The 13,061-nt window shown below is 45.6% G+C and overlaps 1 protein-coding gene across 1 annotated transcript; it reads right to left on the bottom strand.

The window, feature by feature from the left end:
- ldlra (low density lipoprotein receptor a) lies at positions 1-10,267 on the bottom strand. Its single transcript, XM_041956259.1, has 18 exons — positions 10,140-10,267; positions 7,143-7,268; positions 6,899-7,021; positions 6,382-6,762; positions 6,168-6,290; positions 5,950-6,072; positions 5,721-5,840; positions 5,322-5,447; positions 3,721-3,892; positions 3,409-3,636; positions 3,154-3,272; positions 2,906-3,045; positions 2,599-2,740; positions 1,699-1,836; positions 1,219-1,554; positions 707-787; positions 410-573; positions 1-220 (listed from the first exon to the last, which is right to left on the bottom strand). The coding sequence occupies exons 1-18, from the start codon at positions 10,222-10,224 to the stop codon at positions 164-166; spliced, it is 2,784 nt and encodes a 927-aa protein (XP_041812193.1). The 5' UTR covers positions 10,225-10,267; the 3' UTR covers positions 1-163.
- Between the last annotated feature and the right edge of the window lie 2,794 nt (positions 10,268-13,061).

Raw genomic sequence — 13,061 nt, forward strand, 5'->3', positions numbered from 1 at the left:
TTTCCACTTCGAGCACTTCTCCGTCTGTGAGGATATAGTGGTTCAAGCTTGTCTGATACTGGCTTTGACTTCCATATCTTTGTGCTGTGTGAGGTAAAAATACAAAAAGACGTCTAACGTAGCTTATGATCGAGGCTCTTCTCTCCACTCGGCCTGACATTTCTCAGTTTTCTGTGAAGGCTGGATTGTCCGCCTCTTCATCCAAGCTCACAACTTGTCTCTGATAGGACAGCAAAGAAAAAGGATGTCAGAATTAATGCAGCCTGTGTGTGCTGATTACAAGAAAATGTACAAAGATGAATAATCCCACTGCATTTCATTGGGAAGGGAAGAGATGGCACAGGAATCACAGCTCATCAGAGAATTAAAACTGAAACAGGCATGTTGATGTGACTCCTCTTTGACTCACTTTTGGGTAGGAGTAACCGTCAGGACTGTGGCTCCTCCAAATGTGCACTTGGTCCTCAGTGGTTTTCTGATAGACAGGGTTGTCAAAGTGAATGGTGTTGGTGTTCTTCAGCCTGTAGTTCCTCCAGAGCAGCACGCCACCAGCAGCTACCAGGCAAACGATGGCTACACGGGAAAGGCACAGTGAGAGAGGTGCAGAGGGAGAGGTGAGAGGTGATGGTTGATGCTGTTATCAATTCAAATCATTCGTATTTTTGGCGCCGAAACCGCCGTTGCAGCAGCCGACAAAGCAACTCACCCAAAGGTAAGGCAATATACAGAGCTATAGGGGTGGTGGAGGCAGTGGTGGGTATAGCTGCAGCAAATCCACGGCGAAAATCTGAAGCAAAGGTAAACACATGACAAGAAGTTAATGATACATGAAGCTGACCTGTACTATGTCCAGTGTCAGAGCTGACAGCAATGCATTCAAATACCTGCACTGCATACCATGCTCACCAACTTCAGACTGATTATAGATGATAGATCAGGCCAGTGCAGTATGATAATACACTTGAGTCTTTAAGCAACGTCTTAAATATTAACATTGTTGTCACATGGCAATGCAGTTGTAGTCAGGAACTGCAATTGCTTCTTTAATATTTAATGCCTTCAAGGTCTTCAACTCAGACACCTTAAGACTAGAGAGTCAGCTGGCCAGCAGGAAAGTGTTTATTACAAGGAACTACCAAAGTCAGATGATTCTTTTCCCGACCTCCATGTTTGGTTAATAATTGTCAGACAAATTTTGTAAATGTTACTTCAACTTGCCTGGAGAGGTGACTGAGGTCTCTGTGGCGGTCTGGGGAAGTTTTGGCTTGACTGTCCGCGGTGACTGTTTCCTTGGATCAGGTGTGGTGGTCCTCACAGGAAACTTGGTGGTGCCTTGCACGGGCTTGGCTGCAGTGCTGGTCATTACGATAGGCACTGCGGTGGTGTGGATTTGGGGTTTAGGTGTGGTGTGGATTTGGGGTTTAGGTGTGGTGTGGACCTGGGGTTTAGGTGTGGTGTGGACCTGGGGTTTAGGTGTGGTGTAATCTGGCACATTACGGGTTGGGTTGACAGCTGGAACGTGAGGCTGCACAGGACCTGCAGGCGTTGGCACAGCTGGTGAAGTTCAAAAACAGAGGAGGAGGAGTGAGAGTCAGAAACAGGACGGCTTGAGCTAATGAAAATCTTCTATCTAAAAAACAGCATAACTTTCTTTGCAGTATTATACTTAAGTATATTAGCTTTTGATAATTTACATACCAGGTACACATGTCCTCATATCCCTGGCTAGCATCATGTTATCTGGACAGACACAGGTATATTTGGGGGGATGTCTACCCACTTGTGGAGCTGCCAGGCACAAGAATTCACAGCTGGAGATCTGGCACCAATCTCTCCCTGCAATGGAAAAGAGGATGAAAGTTGCATTTAGCTTAACTGCTTTACATGCTTTGAAGCCATTATCATCATTATCATACTAAAACAATAGCTCATTCACTTTTTGCTGAGCGTTGGAGAAGAAGATTGACGCCACTCTCATGTCAATAAGCTAAATGTAAGCTAGTGAGCTTAGCTAATTAGCCAGTGGGCAGTTAGCTTAGCCTGTCACAAACACTGGAAACAGCTAGCCTGGCTCTGTACAGCTCACTAATTAGCAGTTTCCCTTTGGTTCCAGTCTTTGTGCTAAGCTAAGCTAAACTAACCGGCTGCTGATTCTTTAGGGTTTGAGCCGAGGTTCCCAACCAACCTACTGCAAAATTAGCTTGTAATAGCCCATTAAGTTGAGTTAAACATAGAATTATTTTACTATTTTTTGCTGAACAACATTGTGCCCCAGTATAATACTAGGGAAATTCCTATATTGCTGTTTTTTTAGCAGTCGAATGAGCAATACCAGTAAAAGAATGGTACCAAAAACTTAACCCAGTGTTACAGGCTGTTCTTATGTAGCTGTAGTCAGGGAGGAATTGACAGTGAATGACAATATTTGGCCAATAATCAGTATTTAATAAAAGGTCTGTACTGATCCGATATGCAAACCAAAACCCTGGTTAGCATGGTTTGGTTTGGTACAGTTTTGATGTGACAATTACACTAATAAATCCGACCTTTACAAATATTTCAGAATTCATAACAGTATGTGAAAGTGGTGTGTCTTACCAGCAGGTTGTTTGAGGTTATGGTAGAGAATAATGTCTTCTGGTGATGACAGGTGCTCCGCGACAGGTGTGACGTCTCCACCCGTCAGCCTGTTTGCACTGAGGATGGCGTTGTTACTGACGTCCGTCCAGAACACTCTCTCCTAGAAGCATAAGACACAACCAAGACTGAACATTTAAGTGACTGAGGACAGGTAGCAGCAGAGAGGGATACTGCACTGCACACGTGTGGTGGAGTCTTTGGCAGGTTGTGTTTGGCAGGCTCTGGGTTTATGTGTAACAGAGTTTATCAGGTGGTAAACATCTACCTCAAACACTGTGAGCCCCAGTGGGTGAGCCAGCTTGTGTTCGTCAATGATGAGGGTGCGTCGACCACCGCCCTGCACGTCGATACTGGAGAGGGTGTGCAGCTTAGAGTCTACCCAGTAGAGCCGCTGGTTCAACAGGTCTGGGGAGGAAGCAGACAGGAGGGATCAACAGGTCAGACCAGAGTGACCCCTGGCATTCACATGAAAAGCAGCTACTTGAAACCAGAGACATGAATGCTGGAGTTTACCAAGTGTAATCCCATTAGGCCACACAATGCTGTCAGTGACCAGAGCGGTGCGGTCTCCTCCGTTAAGACCTGCCTTCTCAATCTTAGCAGGATGCCCCCAGTCAGTCCAGTAAATGAAGCTGGGAGGGCAAAGACGTGTTGTAAAATAAAATCTTATCAACCAAAATACTGAAATCAAGACGTTCCTTTAGATTGTGCACAAAAATGAGAGCGTCTAGGAAGGATTTTGGCTTTTACTAGTGCTATTAGACTTACTTGCTGTGGGGGTCGACCACAATAGCGCGGGGTTTAGATAAATCATCATGGAAAAGAGTTTTGCGACGGCTTCCATCAGCGGTTACCACGGAGATGGTGCTGCGAATGCTGTCAGTCCAGTACAGGTTACCGTGGATCCAGTCAAAAGCGATGCCTTCGGGAGCATCAATGTCGCTACCCATGACTGTGCTGTGACGAGTGGAGTCTTCAGCCGAGTCCATCTGAGCTCTGTGTTGAAAGTGGAGAGTCAGCGTCAGGCAGGAGTAAACGGTACTAAGACACTATGATTATTCTGATGTCCCTGTCGCTCACCTGTAGATCTTCTTTTGGGAGATGTCCGACCAGTAGATCTCTTTGGTGGCCATGTTCATGTCGAGAGCCACAACATTCTTTAGACGGGGGATTACTCTGGTGTATTCACTTTTGTCCAAAGTCATCTTTCTGACTTCATGACGGTTGGTGAAGAAAAGGTAGGCTATTGTACCTACAAAATTGGAGTAAATACATTACTTTTTTGTGAGTTATTACAAATCAGCATATACATGCTTGTGTTTTTGGACGACATCGTGATTAAGGAAAAGAAGAAATTTAAGATTCATTTGTTTCTCTGCTGTGATAGCGGCCACTACATTAGTTTTCTCCAGAAGGTGCAAAGTTTTGGTTGTGACTGATGCCGTTGGGCGGGCACTGGAAACTTATTTTTAAATTCCACTCCAACAACCACGCAGGCGCTAAACCAGCAGGGAGGGCGGCATTGTTAGCCGTAGGTTATTACTGTCCCTCTGGGATTTGGTACTCTGTCCGTTACTCTGTGAGTTTTGACAGTCTGGTCTTTTGCTGTAACCACAGCTGGGCCCATGACAGACAGACAGCTAATTCTAGCTAGGCTCTTTCGTGTGATGTGGGAGGAACACAACACTTTGTTTCTGGGAAATGCCGATGGGTCAACATTTGTGGAAACATGAACCAAGAGTAACGTCTTGTGGGAATCGGTGCTAATGGTGCCAAGCTAGGCTAAGTAGACTCTACTTTCTGAATGAAGTAAAAAAAACGTAACGACTTGCAGATGGAGATCCTCCAAAATGTTGTAAAGGGCCTCTAATGTCTTAAATTGCTGACAGCGGATAGCGAACACGACAAAAGTCTTGTATCAACATGCTCCAGTTACCATGGAAGATGACAGCTTATCTCCTAGCAACGCCGGCCTTAAAGTGTCAGTCAGCCTCTGCTGTGGGAAACACGCACTCAGAGGTCTAAAGGCTTAAACAAATAACGGTTGACTGATTATACATATAGCTACAATTTCATTATAAAACTCCTTACACATTAAGCGTGGAGAATTCAATTTCGTCTTCGAGAAGCATCCAGCCTTATCCACACTAATCTGCAACTAGGAACATAGGAGGGAGCTAAATTCGGAGGACATACGCTACAATTATAAACTGAAAATATGTGCTCCATAAAGCCACGGCAGAGTCACAGCAGAGTAGCCGGAGTCAGGTTTCACTTATCATGTGATGAGCGAGCAGAGTTGACCGACAAGACAATGGCGGAGGATTTGATGTCATCGCGAAAAGCAAATCGCCTATTTGGCAATATTCCCGATTTAAACCGAGTGCTAACAGGGAACCTGATGACATTAATGATCTGTAATCTGTAAGATTTGTCTGATAGAGGTAGCAGCATCTGAAGGCAACACCTCCAATCTGCAGACGCCTTCAAGGGCACAAACAGACTGAAGCTTCCAAAATGGCGCCTGCAACAAAAGCACTCTAAAGATGTTTAACGTGATTGCGGGTTTATTAACCGGTGGATGAAAATTTCCTCAGCGTCGCAACCCTACGTTGAACATCAGACTGTTACATAATAATGCAACAAAAACTGTGGAAAGAGCTCAAAGAGCTGACATTTACCGATGGCCTTGCAGGCTTTGGTCGCTGGGTCCACTTGGTAACCCTCCTCACACTGGCACTTGTAACTGCCCATCTGGTTGATGCAGATCTGGCTGCAGGTGTCCGGGTTGGCACACTCATCGATATCTGATACAAAATAAATACATGAACCACACATGACGGTGTAACGAAACAGGAGGCATGCTGAGTCACCGTGTCCATAAGAACTACGAGGTCTCTCTTTATCTGACAGCACAGTCAGTGACATTTGCGAAATCCGAAGTTTGCATCAGAGTAAACAAATTGCTTGGCATCATTTGCTAATCTGACTAAAGTTCACATGAGCGTGAAGACTGAGAAGGAGCATAAAAAGCACTTGGATTTTCTGTTTCTACACGCAAATGTGTGGGAGGCTGTTACCTTCGCAGTGTTTTTTGTCAACCAGGCTGTATCCAGCGGGACACAGGCACTCGTAGCCGATCTTAAGGTCATTGCAAATATATGAGCAGCCGCCGTTGTTGTACAGGCACTCATTGGAGCCTGCAGAGGGAGGAATAATAATAGCATTCTCAAGCTGCAGACACCCTCATTAAATACAAAGACGTAGTAATTAAGCAGACAGTTATGAATGAGAGGCCTCTGCACTCACCGCATTCCCTAAGAGGCTCATCTGACCAATCCCTGCAATCACGCTGCTTGTCACACACCTTCTCCATGCTAATACATTCCCCGCTGCGGCACTTAAACCTGCTCGGGCCCTCGCAGTGGGTCGCTGTGCATGAGACATGGAAATAAAAGATTCAGACACAGCCTGGAGATTTTGGCTGCTAGCTACCGGAAGAGGAAGGGGAGGGAGGAGATTCGTACCATTGACACAGCCAATTTCATCACTCATGTCCCTGCAGTCGTACTGGTGGTTGCACTGGCGGCTGCCGTGGATGCAAGTGCCATCACCGCATTCGAACTCATCAGGGCGGCAGGTGACATGTGCTAGAGGGACGCAACGTGTAAACATTTGGAATGAGCTTGAGAGGTGTTGATCTGAAAGCAGCGCCGGCATGTAATCATCAATCACACTTACCACAGTTGGCTTCGTCTGACCGATCGAGACAGTCGGCTCCCCCGTCACACTTCCAGCTTCCATGGATGCACTCTCCGCTGCCGCAGCGGAACTCCAGGGATGAGCACTGATGAGCGAAAGCAGTGGCGGGCCTCTGTGTACCACAGTTCTGGGGCCACTCGTCCGAGCCGTCGGGGCAGTCGGCATCACCGTCGCAGGCCCACAGCCGCGGGACGCACACAGTGTTGTTGCACTGGAAGGACGCAGAGGTGCAGGTAACCGGCGGGCAGGAGGCCTCGTCACTGCCGTCGTCACAGTCTGCCTCGTCATCGCACACGAAGGAGGACGACACACACTGGCCGTTCGTGCAGCGAAACTCTGTGTTTGTGCACTGCTTTGGGGCTGAGAGAGTGGAGACACAGCAGGGATCAGAGTGATGAAGGACCAGGAACACTTTGGAGACAAATGCTGTGGATTCTGAAAGCAATAAAATAAGATAAATCACACACGAGTGAGGAAACAGAGTAACTCGACTTACCACAGCTCTCTTCATCAGCTCCATTCTCACAGTCACCTTTTCCATCACAGCGCCAGGTGCTCGGTACACACTGGTGAAGGCGATCCCTGCAGCTGAACTCTGTCGGTCTACACGTTCTGGCCACTGGAAGTGAAATACACAAAAGAAGAGTAACCGACAGCTCGTCATCACCAGCCTGAGGGGTGGGCACGCATGCAAAGCAACAACAAGTCCCTTCTCAGGCTAAGCAACACACGATACTCACGGCAGGTACCAGGAAGTTCATCTGTGCCGTCGCCGCAGTCATCTGTGCCATCACACACCCATCTGACTGTGATGCATTTGCCGTTCCCACACTGGAACTGCTTGCTTCCACATGTTGTCAATGCATCTGTGACAGACAGATATAAACACGCAGGGCCATTGTTTTGGTTATCATTTATCAAGAAGACTCCTCATAAACACAGACACGGCTGCAAATGAAAATCAGTGATGTTAAACAAGACTAAGAGTGTGCAGCCATGCTAGCGGCTCTGTGAGGCTGTAGCTAACATTTACTGTTCAGCAGTACACACAAAGTATGTTACGTTAGCACTGGAGGAAAATGTCAGCAAAGTCGGCAGGATTCATCCTCTGCAGATATTTTCACGTTCATGTCTCAAAATCACAGGTAATGTAGAGAAAGTTAGCTTTAGTTCAAATGTTCCTCCCCAGGTGGGTTTCATTACAGTATGGGAGGGGCTATGTCCTCAGTGAAGGCAGAAATAGTGAGTGATTGATATGCTGCGAGGAGAAAGGGGCTGCGAGGTCATTACCCCGGCAAGACACACAAATGAACAAGCGCACACGTGTATGTTGGATGTTTAAAGAGGGCAGGTAGACCGCGAGTCACACGGGGACACTGCACGTATGTAAGCAGTCCGGCGCGCTGTTGTCAGGCTTTATCAGGGAGCAGCTGATATGCACGCTCACATTCACGATAGAAGCCTCATTTTGCAGTGTTTACGATCCCGGCTGGCAATAATTCATATGCTGAAGACACAGCCGCCCTCCCTGCCCCCACCTTTAATGGACCCAATGAAGCCGCTGAACTGGAAGCACCAATTAGACTGTACACCAGAGAGGAGGCACTTTATGAAAAGGTAGTAGAGGCCATTCCTCCCTCTGGCCCCGGGGGCTCTAAAACCCTGGATGGCCACCTGTTTCTGAAAGGACGGGTTAGGAGGGGGGTGTTCACCACTTGCATTTAGCATCTTTATAGCCTGATGCAAGATTTACTTTTTCCCAAAATGCCTAATCAAATATTTATACGCAATTAGGCTATTCACGTTTTATAAGTTTGTGCTCTGTAAGGCGGACGGGGTAACAACAAATCATAAACTGTGCGTGGCTAAATTTAAAGCCATGTCGTAAATCATAATAGCTTCTAGGCAACGTCAAGCATCTGGTGCCTTTGGTCCTGCTAGATGCTTTCATAGTTAAACAAGGAGAGCTTTGAGTTCTTCAAGCTCCTGCAGGTCAAGGAGATGGTTTTGCCACGTCAGTAGTATTTGACGTGACTCGTGATGACTACAAGTTAATCTACTACTACTACTACGACGTTAGGCCAGTCATTTCTTTTTATGACTCCAAGTGAAAGGCGCACTGTTGCCATTGCCATAAAGATGAGCCTGTTGTTGACAGTCCTGCTCTTATCACAGGGATATCCTTGTGGGCAATGCGGAAGATATTTGGGTAATGCTGTACGAAGCCCTCCGACGGTTTAAAGTAGATTTCAAACTTTGCTTTTCATTGAATGTGTGAGAGAGAGGGAGGAGAGCAACCTGTGACGACAACATGGTGGAAGCCTTTATTTGATCGGTTCTCGTTCCCTGAAACTCATGACACATTACCCAGACCGAGTTCACGCTGGCCGTGTATTTGCTTAATGGGCTTAAAGTTCAGACCTCGACAGACAAACTGGACCGGCTGGCGGCATTATTGACCGAGTGCTAATCATTGCTGGGGAAATAACATGCGCACATGTTTGCTGCCCATTCTGTGATGTCCGGTGTGTTTAATTGATTGGCCATGAGGTGAGCAGAAAGACAGACAGGGAAACTGCTGACGCTCTTTCAAACATAACATAATAATATCTCTTGGTGGTCAGAAAGTTGAGATTGATACCGCATTAAAAAAAAATAATAATAATAATGACTTTGAGATTGTGAGTTTGTCCTCAAGGCGGCACAAATTAAGTTCCTCTCACGGTTGAAAGGCAACTGTTTCACAACATGGGGGACAGACACATTTCAGTGCGATGCATCTGCAACTGGCGAGCCAGTTCCAACATGTTTCAGCTAACACCATTTCCCAGCAGACCGGGAACAGGTCCGACAGTGACTTCACCATCAGGCTGAGTGTACAACCAAAACCGAAGGAATGCAAGACAGTGCGTCTGTTTGTACTGGAGGATGAGCTGGAGGGCTTCCATTCATCTCCACATCGTGGTGATGAGAGCAGGAAGTCTCCTGCAAACAGGCTGGACGTTGCATCATGTAGGGAGAAATCAGTATGTGCACTCCCACTACTGGTGAAACCCAAATCCATCCAAATGTTCCCCTGAAAGATTTTACAGCAGTGATTTAAATGCGAGTGGCGCCAATTCCAGTATTATGAATGAAACCGCTTTTTTTTTTTAAACCGGCTTTTCAGAAAGCCCACTTGACACCTTTCCACACACCGCTTTCACGCTGCTCCAGCCTGATTGGCTGCTCGAGCGAGGAGCGCAAAACATGCAGCCTCATTCAAAAGCCGGCAAGGATAACAAAGATAAAACGCGCAACTGGAAGCTGCGGCCGCGTAAAAACAGGCACGACAACGAACAGAGAGTGAACTGTGAAGTGATGCAAAAGCTTTGAGGGGGAGTCGACGTGAATTGTTCACTGTGAGAAAGATGGGAGAGATTTGACCTACATTCTGAAAATAACTGCGCCCTCCCCCCATCACCTTGCATCCGGTGCTGTCAGAGGAGTGGGCAATTTAAACCCACACAGACCGAAAACTAGTCCAGATTTTCTTTTATAGCCCAATATTATCTCTCTCTCTCCCTATATATATATATATATATATATATATATATATATATATATATATATATATATATAAAATATATATATATATTTCTATCACACGGCACCGAGCCCAATCACAGCTCTGTTCCACCTCAAAAACAGAGGTAATTAAAGGTTTAATTAAATTCAATTAAAGTGAAAGAACTTACTCGTCTGAACAAGGCAGCAGATGAGAAGCAACAATGAGGCGCACGGCGGCCGTCCCATGTTTGTGAGCCGTGCTGGAAGACGCATGTACCGGGCAGCGTGTCGCTCTCTGGTGGGACTGTTCCCAGATCTGTCAGGGACGTGGCTGCTGGCTGACACCGCGCCGACTTCAGCAAAGGCTCCGCTCGTTGCTGCGCGGTGCTTGGTCTGCTGGAGAATCTGATGAGGGATGCTCTGCACACTGTAATGTTTGACAACAACATCAGACCCATTTCAATGTGGTCCAGGGGTGGGTGGGACCCCAGAGGGGCCCCGGAGGGGGGGAGGCGGGATCTGGAGTGGTGTGATTTCTGAGGCAAACGGCCTCAACAATTGGGAGGCGGAGCTCCGCGGAGATGGATTTTACTATGAGTTTAACCCTTGCAGAGAGGCGGGAGGGACGGTACTTGGATGCATTTGTTGAGTTTCATTTTCCGGTGGTAAACTAACCCACCTGCAATGCATGGTCAGCAGGGGCGGAGCCAGAGACCTGGGGCCCGGCAAGGCAGTGATAGTGGCCGAGGTTAAAGGGCAAAACAATCTGATATTTTGAGAATAAAGTCTAAAATTTCTGAGAAAACGACTCGTAAAATGTCAGTTTTCAATGCCAAATGAGGGATGTAGATGGCCTGAAGTTACTGTACTGGCTTCATTGAGTACAGCAGGGCCTGGAGGTGACACAGAGCTGAGTACTGGACTCAGTCCACAGCATTTAACCAGATCTACCCAATCCAGTCATAACACACAGTACAGTACTGGGTTCTTGATGCATCCTTTGTATCCATCATAATACTGTGAGATATTTCTAATAATGCATTTTTTCTCGATACTTAACAAAAAATATAATTTTTTCCCCAAATTTCTTTTTTTTCCTGAAAATATTGCAACATTGTTTTCAATACTGTATATCAATTTTTGGGAATTTTTTCTCCAGAAACATCACAACTTTGTCCCAAAAACATTCCGACTTATTTACAAAAAAATAAACTCCTTTCTTAAAATGTACAACTTCTTTCCAGAAATTGCACCATTTTTGTCCAAAACATATTCTGTTTTGATAAAAACTGTGTTTGTTTGGAGAAATCGCACCACTTTTTCCCACAAAATGCTCTGACTTTATTGTAGAAACCATATGACTTTTTTCTATCGTTTGTTTGGCTTTTTTTTTTTAACATTGTGACTTCCCCTCAACACATTAAAACTTTTTTCTGAAAAACTTTTTTACCAGAAACCATTTTTTTTCTTGCAATTGCCCAACCAACTTTCCCCCCTCACGTATATAAGATGTCCCCAGTCAGCTGGTTGGAAGTCCAAAATTTGTCAGATGTACCGGCAGCTGGTCTACTTTATCAGATGTTAAATATTTAAATAATACAAAGCAAGCAGGGGTTCACTTCATGGTGTACTGTTATAACAAGATCAGTGTCAGTGTGAGGAAAAGAGATGACTGCTTTATTTTCTGTATATTTGTCACCTTCTACAAAATCCATGCAAATTCAATTTCCTCATGTTACTGAAGCATAAAGTTAACTGACCAAAATACTGATGCGACAGGCTTACTGACCAGTGAGAACAACTTCCTGATAAAATCTTCAAAATAGTCCATAAAGTCATCAGCACAACTCTTATCTTCATATCACTACTTCCTGAACTGAGGTAGGCCACCTCTCATAAATAAGGAGCAGTGCACTTCAGGTTCAAAGTCTCAAACAGTGCTGGTCCATAAGACAGTTCAATGAGATTTACATCAGAGGAGGCGCAGAGATAAAGCACATCGAAAGATAAAATGTGAAAATACAACCTTGAACCCAGCAGAGGGAGCGCCATATATTTCAGGAATACACATCTGTAATTGGAAACAGTTAAATTATCCAGATGTTTTCTTTGAACGTGCTTCATGGAAGGCGCACTGGAGGTTTAAAAAAAAACAAGAAGCGAAAGCACATGGAGCCGGTCACAGTGGTGAGAAAACACACTGACCCTTTTACTATCAACCCCCCTGATAGTCCTTATTGACCAAGTCCATTTTATCATGTGCGGCCTTCAGCGTAACTCACACTGATAAACACAAAAACAACTGAAATTTTAAACACACATAAGAAACACGATCAGCCATAGCTGGAGCGAGCGCGTGAGGAAGCCATCAGAGTGAAAACAAAACGTCACGCAGTCAGTAAGTAGAGAGCCTGCTTAGCTCTGTCTTCACCTCAGAGCTGAAGATCTGCCTCACAGAAGCAAAAGGAATTCAAGGATCAAGGCCAAGGCTGTCACGCTGCTGCCAGCGATACGCTATGTGTGTGTGGTGTCCACTTGAAGAGAGAGCAGCAGATTGGTGATACAGATAGGCTGCACAGATAAAAGTAAAAGCACCAAAGCACTGCTGACATGTTAACACTGATCCATTAATATAATAATCCTGCCAGGGGTAGGGAGCATTCTGCATGATGACAACTTTTACTTTTGATACTTTTATAATTCTTCCATTCTGAAATGCAGTAAAGTGTCCAGTATCAATGTTGTGTTTAAATACAGTATTTGTGTAAATGTACTTCGTTGAAGCAGCCATGCTACTTCAAAAACTCTGCAGATCAGCTTTATTCAGCCACGTACTGTACAAGACGCTATTTCTGTGCGGCGCTGGCCTTTTCCAGAGTGAACCCACCCACCTCTGACCCCACTCTACTGCACATCGGGGTGCATTTAATAAGAAGTGACATGGAATTTTCAGGCCTCTGCGAAAACTGGGTCCTTTGGGTGACCGACTATGAAACACGGAAAGTTTTCTAAACTGCGCCGGAGTTAACCTCTAACTTCCCCAATGAGACCCCAAAACATGCACACGCACATACACATCCCCCACCCTCCCCTCTTTCACCCCTTTATGA

The sequence above is a fragment of the Chelmon rostratus genome, chromosome 17 (genome assembly GCF_017976325.1).
Source record: "Chelmon rostratus isolate fCheRos1 chromosome 17, fCheRos1.pri, whole genome shotgun sequence".
NCBI lineage: Eukaryota > Metazoa > Chordata > Actinopteri > Chaetodontiformes > Chaetodontidae > Chelmon > Chelmon rostratus.